Here is a 21,471-nt window from a genome sequence, read left to right as displayed (position 1 = left end):
CTGCACATTTCTTATTCTATCTACATACATAAGAGTATAATTCATATGTATAATATCAGTTAAAATAAGTGCTTCAACATAGTTAATATTGCAGGAAAGCAATATATTAGACGTTAAGTACTTTGTCAGGCTTAATATTTATCTGTAGATAGATACCCCCAAAGTTTTTTTCTTATTTAAAAGAAGACCTTAATCTGTTATTTAATGTTTTAAATAAAGGTTAATTCGTTTTTCTGTTTTGCACCTCCTCCTATTAATATCTTTGTACATTCTGCACTAAACTGTTTTATTGTAGAGATCATTTATAGTATCTTCTTGATTTTTTATATTCTATATTTATACTTTCCCCCTATGAAAGTATGTACTCTTAATATTTTTTTAATCAAATAAAACACAATAATTCAATAACGTGCTTTAACCACTAGGAGGTGCACACAAGGTACACACAGCCATAATAACTTTGTATTATTAGTGTAGGACACTTGTGTTTTCGTACAACATCTGAAGATGTGTAGTTTTATGCATGCTTTCACATAATTTTACAGCATATGGCTATACTATTTCAGACTCAGTATTTACATTCTTACATTCAAAGAAAATCAGTAATATCTTTAAAAACTACAATCCTTTTATATCAGCTGTGCACCGTTATGGTGTTAATATAACCTATCTGTGAATTAGATCAAATGTAAAAGTCAGCCGAATTAGTGTTGATACTGCAAGGAGACGTATTGTGTGAAGAGAAATTGAAGATGTTGTTTAATTGTTGAATATATTTATTTCAAGTATTCAGTTTCGGCGGCATTTTCTCAGTTTTTCCAAAGGTCTTCTCATCAGGGCTCTATAAATAAAGAACTACGGCAGATCTGTAATATACAATGCAGCCGAACCGTGTATTACAATGCCGTTATGTGATGACTTTCAAAGAGAAAAGCAAGAGCGCTCGGAATTAAGTATTATTTTATTCTTTTAAAATGTTTTCCGGATTTCACATCATATAAACACCAAATCCCAGCATGCATTGCGGCTAAAACATCCAATAAGCGAGCTTAAAACCATAGCTGAGGATCTTGGTAATCGCTCGAAATGCCTACGTCTGTTTCCGGTTATTTTTATTTTGAAATTCAGTTCCTGACGGACGCCAAAAAAGCCCGAGATTATGGAATTAAACCAATAAATAAAAGCAAGTATAATTGTGTGTTATTGGTGAGTAAATAACAGTGTGTTATTTTGAAAAGAATAACAAATTAGAAGGAAAAAAAGATTTAAAAAATACAGATTTCAGTATTCTGAGGCTCTGAGCCCCATTTATTTTCCTCACAGACGGCAACAAAAGTCCGAAATTATACGATTTCAAATAAAAGCAATAACTGTGGCTTGATCTTGAGTAAGAACATGTTTTTATGAACCACACAGCTTCCGGTCTTCCTCGACCCGACCGGAGAAAAAGACGTGCTGCAGGCAGTAGAAATACATTGCTTTTAAAATCGTGCTGTGCAACACGAAAAAAAAAGGGGCAAATCGTGTTGGTGAACACGAATCAATAGATTAAAAATCGTGTTGGTGAACACGAAATGCCGTGAGACTGGGTTGCTGCCTCACGTAAGCCCACAGCCCACTGGCTGGAGCGCGGGCACTAATGTAGCGCTACTAGCGCGGGCACTTATTTTGTGAGCGCGCTCAAGCAAGTTACTGTGGGGTGAGGTGAGGCACAGATGAGCTCTGCCTCACCTCAGAATGCGTCACCCCACAGAAACTGGCTGGAAAGCGGGCCCTAATCGCATGCCTGTTACCATCTCACTGTATGTCACCAATGTAATGTTTGTAGATCCCTTTATTACATTTATCCTCGCCATCCATAGTCTCTAAATAACTTATTTCACGCATGATATTTAGGCCCGCTGGTCTCATCATACAACAACGGCAATGAAAAAAGCACAAGGAGAGGCAGCCATAACCTCTGCCGCACTGAAGGGGGCGCACGTGAGCCCACCGGTTCTTGTTGCTACTGTTATTCTGAGACGGTAGACGCAAACAACAAGCTAGACTTTTGAAACTAGAGGAAGATAAGGAGGACTTTTACAAAAATGTAATGGACTTCAAGTCAAGGTAAGACCACATTGGTAATGAAAATTGGATCTTACTAAGAAAGAACAATCCAATATTTAGATTTTGGGCATCCTTTTGTTGAACAGTCTGTTTTAAATGAATCGAAGCATCAGACTAAAAAAGCTTTTGAAAATAACCGAACATTTCGATTAACGTCAAAATATAATATTTGTAAATCTGACTCTGAAAGAGTCAGTGCCTCACCAGCCATGAACCTCACCGCACGTCACTGATTATCTAAAATCTTGGGTTAAGAAGAAACAATTCTGTCTAGGTTATTTTAAGATGTCCCTTTTTTCCCTCAAAATCAAACGATAAGATAAGCAAGTTGTTCACAGAAAACAGATACAGCTGTCTTCTATCAAAAATATATTTTCAGTGCTGTCTCCAAAAGTTAAGTGACCTTGTTTATGAGGACAGAAGAACCAATCAAACGTTGCAGAGTGAATCGTTCTCTTGTGGGAAAAGCAAATTGGCACTGAGTTTAAAACAAGAAATAATGTACTACCACTGATTCAAACTGAGTGAGTGTGAGATTGTGAACCCCCCCCCCCCCCCCCCCCGTGGTATCCAGCGCAGTTAATAGCACACAGCTGTAATACGCTGAATGCCCAGATGGTGTGGGAGCCTGTAGCCTTGATGCTAACGGTCTGAAAATGTTGTTGCCCTTGACTACGTTGCTTTTGTAGCTTTCTGGTTTCATGGATTGATTTTCCCTGCAGGGAGAGAGAGCAGAGAGACTGTAGTGGTCGATAAGTTCAGACGTTACTTAGTATGCTTTTGAATCAATTTGTTATTTATGTATTATTTATGTTTTCACTGACTTCTATTCATCATACATTTCAAGTAGGTTCAAAAATAATATGGGTAACAGAGGCTTTAATTTTGTATTGTACATTATAGTATGCTATAATTTATTAATAATTATGTTAGAAAAATGAATTAATCTTCAGTGAGTCCCTTTAGTCTCTTTAATCATAGAGCTATGACTTAAGTTTCCAACAGGGTCATATTGTCACGATCTGTCTGTGTTGTTGTTTTGTCTTGTCTTTTTCTATCTTTGGGTTTCCTGTTTTATTTTGTAAATTGTTCACCCCCGTTTCCTGCCTGTTGCTTTCTGTCTGTTTTCCCTCCCTGATTACCCGATTGTGTTCACCTGGTGCCTCTGTGTTTTCTCCTACCTCCTCACCTGTCTCGTGTTTGTTTGATTAGTCCTGGGTGTATTTAAGTTCTGGTTTTTCCGTCTGTCTTTGTCGGTTCGTCTTGTGTTTTGACTTGGTCTGCGGTGAGTGTTCTGTTCTGTATTTGTTAGTTGAGCCTTGAAATAAAGGAGCTAGTTTTTGTCACTTTAATCTGCATTTGGGTCCTGCTTCCTGCACAAACCGTGACAGAACGAACCGACCAGAAATGGACCCAGCAGATGATCCATTTGAGGTGGAGCTACAGCATTTTTCCTTTGGTTTGGCTTGCTGCTGTGATTGGTGGAGTGGAGCGTCCAGTGTTCGGCAGAGGGAGGCCGCTCTGGTAGAGGCGCACCGGTTGGCTATGGAGAAACCAGACTTGGTGAAGTTCTTGCCTGGCTGGATTTTGAACTTCCTCTGGGTGTGTGATTTCCAGCCTGCTGACTACAAACGTCTCGGTGTGGTCCGTCTGGAGTCAGCTAGTGCTTCTGCCCCAGTTCCTGCTCCTGTCCAGGAGTCGTATTCCGGAACTCGTCAGGCTTATGGAGGTCCACGGAGTATTCAGGAGGCTGCTAAGAGGAGTCGTCGCAAGGCCAGGCTAGCAGCCCGAGCCCCAGCAGCCATGGGTCCGGCTCCAGTACAGGCCCCAACCGCCATGGTTCCGGCTCCAGTGCCGGACCCAGCAGCCATGGTTCCGTGCTCCAGTACCATCCCACATAGCCATGGTACCGTGCTCCAGTACCACCCCACACAGCCATGGATCCGTGTTCCGGTTCCTTGCCCAGCAGCCATGTTTCCGGCTCCAGAACCGGACCTTACAGCCATGTTTCCGGCTCCAGAACCGGACCTTACAGCCATGTTTCCGGCTCCAGAACCGGACCTTACAGCCATGTTTCCGGCTCCAGAACCGGACCTTACAGCCATGATTCTGGCTTCAATTCCGACCCCCGCAGCCATGGTTCCGGCCCCAGCAGCCATGGTTCCGGCTTCAGTACCGGCCCCGGAAGCCATGGGCTCGACTCCAGTTTCGGCTACAGGGCTGGCTCCCAAGCCGACGCCAGCTCCCCGAGTCTTGTCGGCGTACCGGCCAACTCCAGCACCTCGTCTCCTGCTGGCTCCCCAGACGACGCCAGCTCCCCATGTCCTGTCGGCGTACCGACCGACAAGTTCCCTCTCGAGTCCCCTCTCGAGTCCCCTCTCAAGTCCCCTCTCCAGTTCCTACCCGAGTCCCCTCTCGATTTCCCTCTCGGGTCCCCTCTCGAGTCCCCTCTCGGGTCCCCTCTCGGGTCCCCTCTCGGGTCCCCTCTCGAGTCCCCTCTCGAGTCACCTCTCGAGTTCCTACCCGAGTCCCCTCTCGAGTTCCTACCCGAGTCCCCTCTCGAGTTCCTACCCGAGTCCCCTCTCAAGTCTCCTCTCCAGTCCCCTCTCGAGTCCCCTCTCGAGTTCCCTCCTTTAGTCCCTCCTCTAGTTCCCCTCGCGAGTCCCCTCTCTAGTTCCTCCTCTAGTCCCTCCTCCAGGTCCCTCCTCTAGTCCCTCCTCTAGTCCCTCCTCTAGTCCCTTCTCTGGTCCCATCTTTAGTCCCTTCCCTAGTCCCTTCTCAAATCCCAACCCGATGTCCTGTCCCGTTGGAGGTCCCGCCGTCTACTCTCCTGCCGGGGGTCCTGCCAGCTTCTTGTCCTGTCTCGTTGGAGGTCCCGCCGTATACTCTCCTGCCGGGGGTCCTGCCAACCCCTTGTCCTGTCCCGTTGGAGGTCCCGCCGTCTACTCTCCTGCCGGGGGTCCTGCCAACCCTTTGTCCTGTGCCGTTGGAGGCCCCGCCGACTACTCTCCTGCCGGGGGTCCTGCCAACCCTTTGTCCTGTCCCGTTGGAGGTCCCGCCGTCTACTCTCCTGCCGGGGGTCCTGCCAACCCTTTGTCCCGTGCCGTTGGAGGCCCCGCCGACTGCTCTTCTGCCGGGGGTCCTGCAAATCCCGTGTACTGGTCCTCTTCCGTGGGGGATCCTGCCGAGGCCTGTCCCACCAGCTCCGACACCGGGTCCTGCCCGGTCTCCGGCACTGTCCCGTCAGCGCCTTCCTGCCCGGCCTCCGGAGCTGTCTGGTCTTCGCCCTCGAGCCCGGCCCTCTGAGAGCCGCAGTCTTCACCCTCGAGCCCGGCCCCCTGAGAGCCGCGGTCTTCGCCCTCGAGCCCGGCCCCCTGACTCTTCCTGCCGCGGTCCTCGCCCTCGGGCCCGGCCCCCTGACTCTTCCGGCCGCGGTCCTCGCCCTCATGCTCGGCCCCCTGACTTTTCCGGCCGCAGTCCTCGCCCTCATGCTCTGCCCCGAGTTCGCCCGCGGTGGCCTTCGCCCCTCCATAACCCCCATTTTGGACTCTGCCTTGCCCCCGGGCCGTCCGCCCGAGACCCCTTCCTGGTCCTCTGCCTTGCCCCCGGGCCGTCCGCCCGAGACCCCTTCCTGGTCCTCTGCCGTGCCCTGGGCTGTCAGCCCAAGCCCGGCCTCCCGACCCCCTCCACCCACCCTGGTGGCTTAGTGATGCGTCCCACCTCCGGACCCCCTCCACCCACCCTGCTTAAGGTTTTGGACTTTTGTAGTTTTGTTTTGGGACGTCTGGGATCCGTCCCTTGAGGGGGGGTACTGTCACGATCTGTCTGTGTTGTTGTTTTGTCTTGTCTTTTTCTATCTTTGGGTTTCCTGTTTTATTTTGTAAATTGTTCACCCCCGTTTCCTGCCTGTTGCTTTCTGTCTGTTTTCCCTCCCTGATTACCCGATTGTGTTCACCTGGTGCCTCTGTGTTTTCTCCTACCTCCTCACCTGTCGTGTTTGTTTGATTAGTCCTGGGTGTATTTAAGTTCTGGTTTTTCCGTCTGTCTTTGTCGGTTCGTCTTGTGTTTTGACTTGGTCTGCGGTGAGTGTTCTGTTCTGTATTTGTTAGTTGAGCCTTGAAATAAAGGAGCTAGTTTTTGTCACTTTAATCTGCATTTGGGTCCTGCTTCCTGCACAAACCGTGACACATATAGAGTCTTAAAAGAGTCAGAGTTCCCCCGATTACAAGATAATATATATTCATAATATTTTACCCTCACAGTAATTCATGTGGAAGACATCGAGTCCAAAACATGTGTACTGTTTAAAGGAAAGCCATCTAAAAAAAGGCACTGGACCGAGTCTGACCCGATCGTCGGATCATATGTATTCATCGCCACGGCAACAGTAGAAGGATGTATTGCACGATTATACCATTTCATGCTTTTATTATCCCCCTCGGTGTTCACAGCCATGCATCTTTTTTCTGATACAGAGCTCCGGTGGGCTGCACACATATTGGAAGATCTGGAGTCACGTCAAGGTAACTTAAAACATTATCTCGCCTCGTCTCATTGCCTAATAAACCACGGCAGTGCAATTGCTTTTTTTATGTGAAATGAGTCCCCCAGTCAAGAGATTGCACTGAATAAAGGGTCTGTAGTATAATGGCTTTGTTAGATGTATGTTATTGAAAAAGAGAAGACCACTGAGAGAATTGTTTAATGTTTTAGTACCCGTTTTGAATGGTATCAGCCTATTAAATGGCCGGCATTAGTTGTTATCACTGCCATTGAAATGGTTCAAACAGGGCAAACTGCACCACAGTTGTGAAACTTGACATTGCCATTTTAAACACATGTTCAAGGTTGGCATTCAAACAAAACAACTTGTTTTGGGCTTAGGTAACAAAACTACTGTTTTTATTGTCCTGCAGATAAGATCCATCCCTTTGTGATCCAGCGAATACCTCGACTTTTAAACAATTTCCATTGATTCTAATTTAGATAGACAAAAAAACTTTATTAGTGTCTCTATGGTCTGGGGCAACAAAAGGTAAACCTTTACACTGAAACATAATTTTCTTAAGTAATCAGAGCAGAGAAAATATCAGTTCAATATCTTAAAACAGCTGGACGAGCCAAGTTTAAAAAAAAAAAAACGTATCATAAAAACTCGAATTAGGAGGACAGGCTGCCAAAAAACCTCCTATACAGTTGTTTAATTGACTTCAATGACGGAAATATTAGGCATTATCTATCTGACCAGTCATCCCTTAACTTCAACCATTCCACTGCACCCCCTGTCTGCTCTGATGTTGATAGCCGACTTGATGAGCTCTAGTCACACAAGGTGAAATATTGTTCTGTTATTTTGATACATTTGAAAGTTACAGGAAAACTTGTATAATTGTTTTTGCGACTGACAGGTTCAGATTGTTATTGAAGGGTCCGACAACATTAAACAAAGTAACTTACAGAGAAATTCAATGTTTTTAATCACCTTATGCTTGATCCAGTCTGTTTGTTTACTGTATGGTTCTAACCAAGTTTCGCGAAAGAGTTAGGCTTTATGCACATTGTTAAAATCAGCAAAATATTCAGCCACGACATGCTTCCACCGTTGTCTCTTTGCAAAAAGTCCCCCTGGCAAGATTTAATAAGACACAAACTGGAGAAAAAAATTCTCTGTAGGGTTATTTCCATAATATTGTCAGACAATTATAATACCACATGGGCCTCTCAGTGGAAAACACAAACATTTCAGTTCAATGGCCGAGAAGATAACATTGCAGCACCTTATTCTGCTGCAGTGTTCTTGTTCGATAGTGTAACAATTCAAAAATAATGGTTGTCCCCATTAGTCACTTGGACAAACACATGGTAAATTAAGATCCAGGTTGAAAATCCTGAAGTTTTCCTTTGAGTAGGTTCCACCATTGATAGTATACTGAAAACACTCTTACCAGTAGAATGTTTGTGTGCCTGCAGAGTCCTTTTTGACAGCGTAATTTCCTTTTGAAATGAAAACGGACGGAGAGGAGTGACAGTATGGTGGCTATCAAACTTCCCAAAGAAGACGTGTTTCCTACTACAGTGCTTTGGATTTACTGATGATATACTGTAGCTGCTCTTGAGCTGAGCTGTCTTAAGCTTAACATGCTCTGCGGTGTTGCTCATCATCAAGCAGGTTTAGCATTAAAGCTATGTATCAACAGGAAAAAAAGATTATCCAAACATATTTTTTCTGAGGCAAATAATGATATGTAAACCAGGAAATACAGCATGAATGTCGTCTTAAGTCATGTTCATGGGTTTGTGTCTATGTGCAGGCTTACCAAGTGCAGGCTCAGCGCAGTCTTTGTACTGCTCAGGCGTACAGTAAGAAGCATCACCTACAAACAGTTATAAAGGGGAGGAATTCAGTCAATGGTAGTGTTTAAACATCAAGTTCTTGAGAGCTTGCTGGATGAATGTAGAAATACAGCCCATTTCAACATTTCTTTAATGCCACAATCTTATCCAGTATTGACTTGCTCTATGTTTTATGTTGAGTGTTGAAGTCAGGCCAGTGACACTTACCAGGCATGTGCACCATCCGGCAGTTACAGTTTTCTACAATGTAGCGTGTTTCACAGTCAATCCTGCAGGCGGTCACACTGTAGACCTGGAAGAACCCCGACTCCAGAGCCTTTGACTCGCACTCTCCCCACGGGGGAGGCAGATAGGTTATCTACAGGTGAGAAAGGAGTGTGGGGGTTAATTAATGCCCCGGCCACACGAGGACGAAAACTGTCGTTTGCGTTACTGTATAGTGTCATATAGACCGTTCGGCCACACGAGGATGACCGAATACGGCACTAAACGACTGCGTAAACGATAACGGGTCCCAAGGTGGATAGAACGGCATACGCAACGCTCTGGGGGGTCCAACGGCTCCGTGTGTACGCCCTATACGATCATTTTCTGATAATGATGAGGCAATAGCCCCGCCTCTCCCCACCTCTGCTGCTCACCCCCGCGTCAAAGTAAACTGCACACTGAATTCAGATTATTTATCTTTCTCTCGATATGGACCTAAACGCGAGTGAAGTCTAATCTGACAGGACGGAGACACGCAGCTCTGCTCACCTGCAGCTCCTCCCGCTGTGATGCGGCGGTGAACGGAGTAAAACACACACTTCAAGTCCGATCATCACCCTTAGCTATTTTAATTACCTCTCAAACTAGATATAAATATGTTTATTTTTACTGTCGGCCGGGTCACTTATTACTGGATCAGCTGCTGCATGAGACAGACACTGACGCTGTCCGAAGAGAGGGAGGAAAAAGAGAGGCTCCGTGTATTTTATTATTATAATATATAGATTCGTTATTCATTTGTTTTAAAGCTCAATAAATAACAAAGAAGACCTTTGACCGGCACTTTTATAATTTTGTCGGAAGATTTAAACTTTAATACACGTTGACTGGCGAAAAACTCTGCCCGGTTCCCTCGGCCCCCACCGCGGAGAATAAACAGAAGGGCAACCATGACAACCATGCTTCTTCGCTGCTTTTGTGGAGGAAGTTACAGCGCCACGTACAGGCTCCTGCATATGTACTGCAGCTTCTCCAGCGGTTGGAGCTAAACGGAGCGGTCTCGTGTGGACAGACACTATCCGGATGACTATTGCGTGTGGACGGAAGCTTTTTTGCGATTGCGTTTATCCTATGCGTTTAGCCGTTTTTGTCCTCGTGTGGCCGGGGCATAAGGCACCAGAGTTTCTGCAGGGTTTACCAAATGAAATGCAAGACTTTCTTAATTCCAAGTGGTGCAATTAAATGCATTTTTCACAGAAACACCGGAGAAAACAATAAAGGAAAAAACAATGAAGACAATACTGCTTTAAAACAAGTGTTTACAAGCTGTACAGTACATAACAATGATTCCAAATTATATATTGTATATAATTATGGGCATCTGGATACATTGTGAAAAACGATGGATGGATTCAAAATAATCAATCTCAGTTATTCCATGGTTTTGCAATAGCTGACATTTGCCCAATATTAGAAGGTGCAACAATTCTTGCTACAGTTCTGCCAGTGCTGACTGAAACTACCCAAAAAAGGTTAAACAGTCTGCTCAATGCAAATGATCTATAGCCTCAAGAAAACTATGACAAATAAAGTTAGAACTTTACTCTTTTTAAGACTTGGGACTATCTTAGCCACAAACATACATAGAGGAAATCCATGTATAATGTGGACAGATCCTAACAGCATCCCTCCTAAATGCGTTCCTTAGTCCTTGAAACCCAGCCAGTACAGAGAAGCAGAAGAGACTCTCAAAAACAAGGCAGTGTGGAAAACAATTCAACAGATAGCCAGACTCTGTCAGGAAAAATCCCACAACACCCTGCCATGGGAGCACAACAACTCCAAATGTTCTCCTCCTGCTCCTGTGGCTCGGAGGGCTGGGAGAGCAGATGAAGAACGAGGGACACCGGGCAGAGCGGTGTGGAGGCCCATCTGCTCCAAACACAGGCAGCGTGCTCAAGCTGAGCACTCGCTATCCATCACCCACCACCCTCTGCTCCCCAGTTCCCCTTATTCTCATCACAATGCTTCCCAACTGAGGCCTCTTCCTCTGCCAACAGCGCAATCTTTGGGGAAGAGGCGAAAACACAACATCCTGCCAGGTGAAATTTGGCCTCAGTTTACTTGTTGGTACTGACAGAATTTGAAACCCTGCCCTTCCTCTAAGGCAATGTTGTATCTGTGTTTCTGAGTTTAATGCTTTAGGTATTCAGATCATTTCACCAACACGTACAACGATAAGATTGAAACACAATCTATAATAGTATAACAGCAATCTTGTTGTATATTACAGCGTCCAAAAGCCTTGTCTCCTATGGTTATTAAACATAGCCTTCCTGAAGTCAGCAGCAAGCACTAGTGATGAGTTCCGACATCCAGATGCTATTGATTTGATTAGGGACTTAAGAAAAGAGCTTTTGAGGAAGCCTTGACCTTTACAACCACCTTCACACCTCAGCTAATCTCTACTTCTGGCCTAATTAGAGTCAGACGTGGCTGATTGGAGATCCGATTATTTCTCTGTAATCAGATAATAGGCTCAATATCACTAGAACCTGTTGACCTAATTATGGTCTATGTAATAAGAGACGAGGCCTGTTATTAATCAGCGTTTCATCCCCCTGTTGTACCAGCTCAATACTTTAATTAGGCTTTTCCAAGTTGGTCGGCAGGGGACATCGTTAAAAAAAACGTGTATTTGAGAACAGGGTGGGTTTTTACTTTTCATTGTGTAATGGTCGTCTGAAGAGTGCTGGTTTGAAATGAACCACAACATCAAACAGGTGTACAGAAGCAAGACACAATAAAAAAAAAGCCCAAACTGAAACACAAAGACTAAGCTAGAATCGAGAGGCAGCAAAGGAATAATGCTATAATTAAGGCTTTTTCATCCTTGGGAAGAATGGCTCTATAACCCAACGGAACACCATGCCCTTTCAGATTCAGTCAAAAGCCCACAGAGGGGTAATTTCTATATCTGGAGAGCTTACATTTTTAAATTGCCTGTCTGCGTGTGAAACTGATTCAAACCTTAACTATAGGCTGTGTGCTCTGTGCCTTGAGCTAACTTGATTGAGCTGCTTTAATCGAAGTCCAACATTATGAGCCAAATTAGCTCATTTAAACTCTTTGTCAAAGTAATTTTCACACTTAGAATGATTGGTATCATTACAGAGATCCCTTAATCACCATTTCTTTAAAAAACACCTTCCACAAGGCCCCTTACCTAATCTCTGCTCTAGATACTTAACTCAATCGTCATAATCAGGGTTGTTTTTGGACGTATTCGAAAGAGCCCTCCGGGTTTCCGAAGAAGAAGCTTGAAAAGACAGGTGGGAACATCCAGCAGCAGGTGGGATTTTCTCAGACTTCTGATACAAAGTGCAGTTCTGCATTAATTAGCTAAATTGAATACGTTCCCCACTGTGTGTGTTTGTGGAGCGGGGCAGTGTTTTCCCGGCAGGCAGGCAGACAGGCAGAGGAGGGACTCTCTTCACCCGTCATTCACAGAAGTGGGCTGACAGGCGAACAGAGATAGAAGCCCTGGAGGCTCATTACCCAGGAGGCCTAACCCTCACTGGATAGATCTCCTCCTTCCTATAACACTCAGGTGACAGGCACTTCACTGAGTGGAAGTGAAGCGAGGTTCACAATGGATTTTCAGTCACTCACTTACATACAATTGAGAACATATTCACATTATCCAGCTGTGAGGCTGGATAATGTAAATCCCTACTAACAACTTGTCGGTGGAAAACAATAAATCAACCTATTTGTCACATTTTATTTGACTGTTCTCAGTTTCTTACTTATTTATATTTTGTGTACATATTTATTTTCATTTGTTGCAATAGTATTCAAAATAGCTTTGATCTTAGCACTATTTTTTGCTCCTTTCTTAAAAAACAACATATTTTTCATTCTAAAGCATGGTCCAACATCTCTGTCATGCACTAACCAATGTTTAGGAAAATACATGATCTTTCCCCAGGAGGAATTGATATTGGGAAATACAAATTCTCTAAATCCCTACCCTTATTATGCAAAACAGTTTTGTTCTTCACATGATGATTAAAGAAATCAAGCTTCTGGAGAAAGTCGACTGTAACCCCAATTACTTTAAGTGGCTATAATCGATACTTTCACAAAGGAGTTTTTGAAAGAGGTTGCTCATCGGGATGAACCCACAGAGAACTATCACCAGACTCTGCCGTTCTCTTGCCTTTGTGAAGCTTCGTAGCACCTGTTGGCTCGTTGCTTTAGTGATGACTGGCAATTATTTAGTTTAGGTTCAAACTCAATGCTCTCAGAGCTTTGTTTTACAACATGCAGGGGTTTTGAGTGAAAAAGCTCTTAAAAAACATTTAAAATGTTCTCAATATGTCAGCATTGTATCCAAGTGACCATGGTTTAAGGTCTAGTAAACTGACAGCTCAGTTGCCAAAGGAACAGACACTGCATTGAAATGCAGGGGGGTGGGGGGGCTATTTTAAAAATGAGAAGGCAATGACAGCAATCTGTCTAAGTATGGCAATCCAGTCAGCTCCCGCTATTTGGCCAGGCAATACATTTCTTAAAAGCTTAACATGGGAATAAAGGTAAGCAGGGAAAAAAACAAAGGAATGGATACAGTCATAGGCAGGAGTAATATCAATAAAATGGATTCTTAACCGACACAGCTGAGAGCCGTCACAATATAGAGATTTCATTCAGTTTGGCAGTGTCTAAACATGTTCAACTCGAGCCAATAGATAGGATGGAGAAGAGAAAAATAACCTTGTGAAGCAGGAGCTTGTTGTGAACGAGGAAAGGCTATTTGAATTAAATACCTCCGGCTGTCTATATCTGTTAGACCTGCAGACTTTAATGGCGGCCTTGTGTGATGGGATATAAAGCTGCAGGATGATTGAGTGGGGCTGAGTTGGAGTGTAGCACCTCTCTACCAACGAGGTCAAAGCCACCGACATTGGGGAAAGATATCATTTGTCAGTCAACCATCCCCAAGAGACCACAGAGGGGTCTAAGGGTCTAGAGGGTATTGTGACACACACACAGCACTAACACACATGCATACAAACAATCCCATCATGCCTATTTTGCCAAGTCATTTATCATAGAGGTTTTTTTTTTTTATCTCTGAGTGATAAACTGAACATGTGGATTAGAAGTGAAAAACAGCACAAGAGGAGGAGAGATTAAAAAAACTATTAACTGTGTAGAATGGGAAGTCAGGGACACCTACCCTCTGCTCCTGTGTTGCTACAAAAGTCTGGAAGCCGGGGGCCACGCCAAAGCCCAGCTCGTGAACGAACGGGGGCTCCGCCTGGCTGTGGATCTGCACCCGCACACCTGCTTCGAAGGTTGTATCCTCTGAAAGGGAAGACAGATGGGGAGACCCAGATGGATGAGTTACTCAGTCATGAAACAAACAAAAGTGTGCAGGGACTTTTCTTCCTTTTCTTGCTGAGAGGAAGAAACAACATTTCCTGTTTGAAACATTCAGTGGCTGTTACTACTTAAAGACATAACGTTTTGAGACCCTTACAACTCTCAGAGATGTGCTTTCCACTTTGTCTTGACATCAAACACAGGTATGAAGAAGGCTCTGTGTTGACTCAATAGATGAAAGGACCATCCTGACATTCAGATTTGCTCACACACACACACACACACACACACACACACACACACACACACACACACACACACACAAAGAGATCCATAACCTTTATAGGAAGGGAGAGCAGTCTTGGAAGACATCGATAATGTCCTAACTTTCAGTGGTGAGCTCCTGGACATTCAATCAAAGCTTGCCACTGCTGGACGGTCAGCAGGACACCTCGAGGTGTCTGCAACCAACAGGCATCACAGCCTTTCGGCATGACCAGCCTTGCACAGACGACACACACACGCACAGACGACACACACACACACACACACACACACACACACACACACACACACACACACACACACACACACACACACACACACACACACACACACACACACACACACACACACATCTGGCTTATACGGCGACAGCTTGGATGCATTCACATTAAAGGAAAGATGAAGGGATCAAACAATTTATTTTTGCAAAATTCTGAGGGATTACAGTGTGTGGATTTATTATGGATGTGTGTGTGTGTAAAAAAGTATAGAGGAAACATGTCTGTTTGTCAGAGATAATCTGTGTGTGTGTGTGTGTGTGTGTGTGTGTGTGTGTGTGTGTGTGTGTGTGTGTGTGTGTGTGTGTGTGTGTGTGTGTGTGTGGTAATAGAGAAGAAAGTGCATTAATGTGTGCACTGGTAACAGACTGCTGACTCTTCATGTGGGATCAGGGAGTTGAATCATTGCTGTGTCCTTTCCTCTGCTGTCTCCTTTCTGCCATGTACTGTATACTGTCATACTTTGACATGAAGGTCATTTACTTGCATGTGGCTGACGAGTTTATGTCCTTTCCTGGTTTCTACTCTTTCCAGGTCTTGTTCTTTATCATGTGTGATATTCCATTAAGAGGCTTTTAGCTATGTGTTGCCACTTGCCAGGCATTATGTCATTAACAATATCCTGATACAAGCCAGCTATATCATTGATTGATTGATATTAGCTTTGTAGTATCCCATGATCAATACTAACATAATAATATACATCAAAGCACACAGCGAATGAAGTGGAAAAAAAAGCAGTATGATGAGTAATGAAAACCACTAAGCCTGTTCCTTATTCAAACATATATTTTGAACATCTGGCATTGTCAAAATATCTACTGTAGGTGTATCGGCCCGTTACCATTGATTATTCTTCTGCTGCTACTATAAATGTTTTGATGAGGTATTGGTTCCTGTTATTTCTTCTGACATATCACCCAAATAAAGTAAAGCATGAACACAGTTTGATTAAAAAGTCACCATTTACATTATGTGCGCAAAAGGTAAAGGCAACTTTTGGGAGGCAGAATATGGTAGAGGTATGGACTCTTGAAAAATGCAGCTCCTGTGATTGCTGTACATATAGCAATAACATAAAACAGACTCCACTCTCCTGGTTTCAGGCTTTCCACCAGATGTAAGAACCTGGCTCCCGTTTTAACCGCAAGAGCATCTGTTAGGTCAGCCATTTACTATATTTTGGGTGATTAGGTTTTGCAGTTTTGCTGTTGATGTTCAATTTAATTCCACATGCGTTTAGGTACTTTTAGCCATTTTGTGTTATCTGGTATTCATGTGTAAAGTCAGGCTACATTCAGTTCATTAAGACAAAACAGTGTTTAATCATATATTATGATTAACTTGTCATTTATTTATGAATGGGGGCCATTGTCATGTTGAAGCAGGGAGTGGTTCTCCCCTTATTATTGCCACACATTTAAAGCAAAACACTAAGAGCGTAGTGATCAGAGGTTCCCCCTCAATTTACATTTTTGATGACTTAATGCCATAATAGCACCAGAATATAGTTATTAGTGTTAATGTGGCAAGTAAAAGGGAAACAAATGATGGAAAACTATCATGAGTTTCCATTTCCTTTTACATAATTAGCATCCATTGTATAAAAACACATAAAAAGCCATATTCCTTCATCACAATAAACATTAAGCAGGGTAAACAAAGAACTGCACCGTAAAGCCTCCTCCACAATGATGCCTGCATATGAAAATATAGGCACTAACTACATTAGTTGTTCATTGTGATAAAGGGATATGTCGCCTAGTGGGACCCTTAAGTGGGTGTTTATGGTGTTTGTACTGTGGAGGGGTATAAGCGATAAGGCTGCAAAGGTATTTGCAATAATTTGGTAGCAAAATGTATAGTCATTGCTGGTTCTGATCTTTGGTAAAGGAATGTGTTGATTATAATTAAAAACAATGAACTAAATAACTACTTTGCCATTCAACTAACGATATATGTACAGTAGGCAGAGATCCAATAAGACATACTTTTGTGTAGTTACATTGTTACTCAACATTGTGTTTTTCTGCTGTTGGTACAAACAAATATCTATAAATGATTAAGTGCTTGTTGCAACTCCAACATTCACAAATTTCAAGCGCTGAGAAAGGCTGATACATTTCCTTGGTCTGTATCGGCTGCATTTTAAAAGGTTTTTGCTTTCATCAATACAAGTGACTTTCAGCATCTGCAATAATGTGAATCGGCAAAATAATTAAAACAATTATTTTGAGAATGTACTCAACTATTCTCAGGACAACATGACATCACACAGAAACATGAAGAGGCATCAACAGATTAAATGCAACTCAAATCAAATCCGAAGTACAGCACGCTTCACAATGGTGACTTTACATGTTTCTGAAAACTAACTTGTTTGTACAATGGATTAACTTAGCACTAGGACTCTCACAATTATTTTCATTGCTGATTAATCATTTGGTCCATAGAGATGTTTTCAAAACCCAGTTGGCCAGATAGATGCAAACATAAAACATGTTCGATGTACAGAGCAATCTGTGATCATAAAACATATACACACTGATCTCAGACCTTAGATACATATTGTGTATTCATGATCTCTTCCTGTGAGTGACCTTTATATAGCGTTTGTGTCTATATGAAGAAACATGAGAAAGTGTGTGTGGTGTGTGTGTATGGGTTAGAGATCAGAGCAAACAAGGGTCCGCGTGTTTGTTTTGTTCTAGTTAGTTCTGCATTTCAAATCAAAAGATAATCAAGACCATCTTGGATAAGAGTGTTTGTTATTTCTGACCTTCGGCCTCAGCTGAACCACAGATAGATCTATAGATTTCTAGTTACCATATATTTCATCACCCCTATCACACTCATTAGACATATGACTCAACAAAGTAAGAGATGTAATTATGATGCTATCTGCTGCTTCTACAATCATAACTTAAGATCTCATTGCTTTTTTATGATAGAGAATACATTCAGGTGGTGTTTTGCTTTCACCTCTGTTCTCCTTCAGCATGTTAAGTGTTTCGCTGTGGGAAAACATGAAAGGGAGAGTAGATGATCAACTGGGGTGAAAGATAAATTAAGATGCATTGTGTGAGGTTTGCTTGAGGTTTGTTTGAAATGTATGATAAAATGTCACATCTAATCTGGTTATTTTTTGCATTTGTTGCAGCATATTTGATAATGGACATGTCGCCTATTTGCCATACCACAAACAACTACAGGCATTTTTTTCAGGAACACAATTCCCCCTCTCCTTTCTCTCATTCTCACAATTCGTTTAAGGCCAGAAAGGCTTTGCCAATATTGTCTGTTTAATGTAAGAGTTTTGACCATATTGAGATACAGTCAGCTGTTAAGCATCACATTAAATAACAAGCCTTTAATGTGTACATAATATGTCCTCAATATGTATTAATATGTAATTATTACAAAAAATATTAAACATGTAAGCCCCAACACTTACCGATTGATAATTTTACGTACTTTATTCATTTATTTGTATTTCATGTTCCTAACTTCTGCTAGCTTAGTCTGTACTAAGTGTGTATAGTCAGTCATGGTCAGCCTGACAGAAATAGGTTACACAATACATTACGTTGTGGTAGTACGTAATGTGTGGGAGTTACCAGGGAAACAACAAGTCAATTACAGTATGAGTTGTGGTCTACACACATATTAAGGGTCCACAGACCCGTTTTTAGAACACCAAAAGCAAATATTGCCTTATTTTAAATTAGATTCTTCAAAATAACTGAATTAATGTAACCTAAACCAAGTAGTTACAATACAGCTTTATTTATAGAGCACTTTAAACCTCCAGACCAAAGTGCTGTACACTCAAATAAACAAAACAAAACATACACAAATTACACAGCACAGCTCACACACCATAAAACAAGTACAAGTTTTTAATGATAAAATTGTTACTCTTAGTAACACAATTAATGACCTCTTGCCTTTGACCAGTATAGTGTTATCAACAGCTCCCGGAAACGTAAGTTCTAATATTACACTAGATATTAAATTAGAATGCTTTTCAGCCATAAACCTCGAACAATTGAATTCAATGATTCTTTCTTCTATCAACATGTATCTTAGACCTGATTCCAACTAAGCTGTTAAAGGAAGTTTTCCCATTAATTAACACTTGTTTATCAAATATTATGAATATGTCTTTATTATCAGGCTATGTTCCACAATCATTCAAAAGTAGCAGTGATAAAACCGCTTCTTAAAAAGCACAACCTCGATCCAGAGGTTTTAGCCAACCATAGACCTATTTCTAATCTTCCGTTCCTCTCAACAATTCTTGAGAAAGCAGTCGCAAAACAGTTGTGTGATTACTTAAAAAACAATGAGTTATTTGAAGATTTTCAGTCTGGCTTTAGAACACATCATAGCACAGAGACAGCTCTGGTTAAAGTCACAAATTACCTTCTAATAGCCTCAGACAAAAGACTTGTCTCTATTCTTGTCTTGCTCGATCTCAGTGCTGCATTTGATACTATCGACCATGACATCCTATTGCAAAGACTAGAGCACTTAGTTGGCATAAAGGGAACTGCTTTAGGCTGGTTTAGGTCCTATCTATCTGAACGGTCTCAGTTAGTGTGTGTCAACGATGAATCTTCCATGCAAACCAAAGTGAGCCATGGAGTGCCACAGGGCTCAGTGCTCGGACCTGTTTTGTTCACATTATATATGCTTCTGTTAGGCAATATTATAAGGAATCATTCTGTACATTTTCATTGTTATGCGGATGAAACTATATTTATCCATCAAGCCTGATGAAACTAATCATCTAAATAAAATTCAAGACTGCCTCAAGGGCTTAAAAACGTGGATGACTTTAAACCTTTTGATGTTAATCACGGCCAAAACTGAAGTTATTGTACTCGGCCCAAATAATCTACGAAACAAACTACCTAAAGATATACTAACTATGGATGGCATTAATTTGGCCTCCAGTGAGACTGTAAGGAATCTTGGTGTTATATTTGATCAGGATTTATCCTTTAACGCCCACACAAAATCAATTTCAAGGACCGCCTTCTTTCATCTACGTAACATTAAAAAAATCAGGCATATCTTGCCTCAAAACGATGCAGAGAAACTAGTCCATGCATTTGTTACTTCAAGGCTGGATTATTGTAACTCCTTATTATCAGGGTGTACCAAGAAGTCAGTTAAGTCGCTTCAGCTGATTCAAAATGCTGCAGCACGTGTACTAACCAGAGTTAGGAAAAGGGACCACATTACACCTGTTCTGGCTGGCTTACACTGGCTCCCTATAGAAAACAGGATATAATTTAAAATTCTTCTTCTCACCTACAAAGCCCTTAATGGCCAGGCGCTATCTTACCTTAAATAACTCATTATACCCTACTGTCCTATTAGGGCATTGCGTTCCAAGAATGCAGGGTTGTTGGTTGTTCCTAGAGTCTCTAAAATTACAATGGGAGCCAGAGTCTTTTCTTATCAAGCTCCACATTTGTGGAATCAACTTCCAGTTTGTGTTCGGGCGGCAGACAGCCTATCCGTTTTTAAGAGTGCGCTTAAGACCTTCCTTTTTGATAGATCTTATAGTTAGGGCTGATTAGATTCAGCCCCTAGTTTTGCTGCTATAGGCTTAGACTGTCGGGGGACACCTTACATTCTTCCTTCTCTCTGTCTGTACCTGTGTACTCTCATGTTCCGAATAACCCAGCTTCCCCAAATATCTTTTTGGTGTCCATCTACGCCGGGATCTTGAGTCGTGGCTGTGCCTGGCTGTGTGAGCCAGGTAATGGAGAACGGAAGCATGGCTGTGTGGGCCGGTATAGGTGCATGGATCCATGGCTGTGTGGGCCGGTACTGGAGTACGAGCTGGCTTCCTGACATTGCGTCTTTTAGAGGTCTTCTGGAGGCTCCTTGGACCTCCAAACGCCAGGCGGGATCCCAAAAAAGGGTCAGAAAATGGAGACTGGCACTCAGGGCTACGAGAAAAAACTCTGAGCCATTCAGGCAACGAACTCCTCAACCAAGGCATTTCGGCCACCTCCATTTGTGCCTTTTTGAGGATAGCCTCTTTGTCCCTTCTAGACGAGGTTCCACTCCACTCGGCATGATAACACTGTAGGGAGAAATCCAGATCGAACAGATCTAACTCAAAATCATAAAAATCCGCCGGGTCCATTGTTGGTCGGTTCATTCTGTTACGATCTCTGTAATGATTGCGGAAAAAGGTAGGACCCAAATGCAGACTACAAAAAGGTAAAGGTTATAAACAAAAGCGAGCTTTATTTAAAAGCTGAAAAAACAAAAAAACATGGCATGAAAAACACAGGTAGCACAAACACAAAAAACTGACCGTGACCAACAAGGAGGGAGACAGGAGAGACTAACAAGAAGCGTGAGGGAGGACAAACAAACAATGAACCGACAGGGGAACACAGGAAGAGACAAGACTAAATACAGGGAGGGGTAATCACGAGTCAAGAAACAGCCGGGCAGGGGAGGCAGAAACACAAGGGCCACAGGTGAACACAATTAGACAATCAGACACACCAGGGAAACTAACGACAGGATAACAAGACACAGGTGGGAACAGAACAGCAAAATAACACCCAAAACAAGACAGACTAAACTAAAAACGTGACATGACATTAGGATTGTGACATTTAGTCTACTATCCCATCATTCAAGGGTGGTTTTCACTATACTGTTGTAATGTCAGTGGCGAGCCGTGACTTTTATACCTAGGCTCCTGAATGTGCCCATAACCAGGTCAAAGCTCAGAGGGGGCCGTTGCTTCTCTGTAGTGGCTCCCACACTGTGGAACAATCTGCCCATGCATATCAGACAGGCCTCCACACTGTCT

General features: G+C 42.8%; 1 protein-coding gene across 2 annotated transcripts in view; it reads right to left on the bottom strand.

Moving 5' to 3' along the window:
- The window catches only part of asic2 (acid-sensing (proton-gated) ion channel 2), a 427,733-nt gene that overhangs the window by 11,294 nt on the left and 394,968 nt on the right, over positions 1-21,471 (bottom strand). For both annotated transcript variants that reach the window (XM_034219441.1, XM_034219440.1), the window contains 3 exons: positions 13,913-14,040; positions 8,671-8,821; positions 8,427-8,483 (listed from right to left, as the gene is read on the bottom strand). In XM_034219441.1, coding sequence (XP_034075332.1) covers positions 8,427-8,483; positions 8,671-8,821; positions 13,913-14,040 — 336 coding nt within the window. The remainder of the gene's footprint in view (positions 1-8,426; positions 8,484-8,670; positions 8,822-13,912; positions 14,041-21,471) is intronic.

The sequence above is a fragment of the Gymnodraco acuticeps genome, unplaced genomic scaffold, assembly GCF_902827175.1.
Source record: "Gymnodraco acuticeps unplaced genomic scaffold, fGymAcu1.1, whole genome shotgun sequence".
Taxonomy (NCBI): Eukaryota; Metazoa; Chordata; class Actinopteri; order Perciformes; family Bathydraconidae; genus Gymnodraco; species Gymnodraco acuticeps.
Note: the sequence above shows the minus strand (reverse complement) of the source record. Positions and strands in the feature narration are given on the sequence as shown.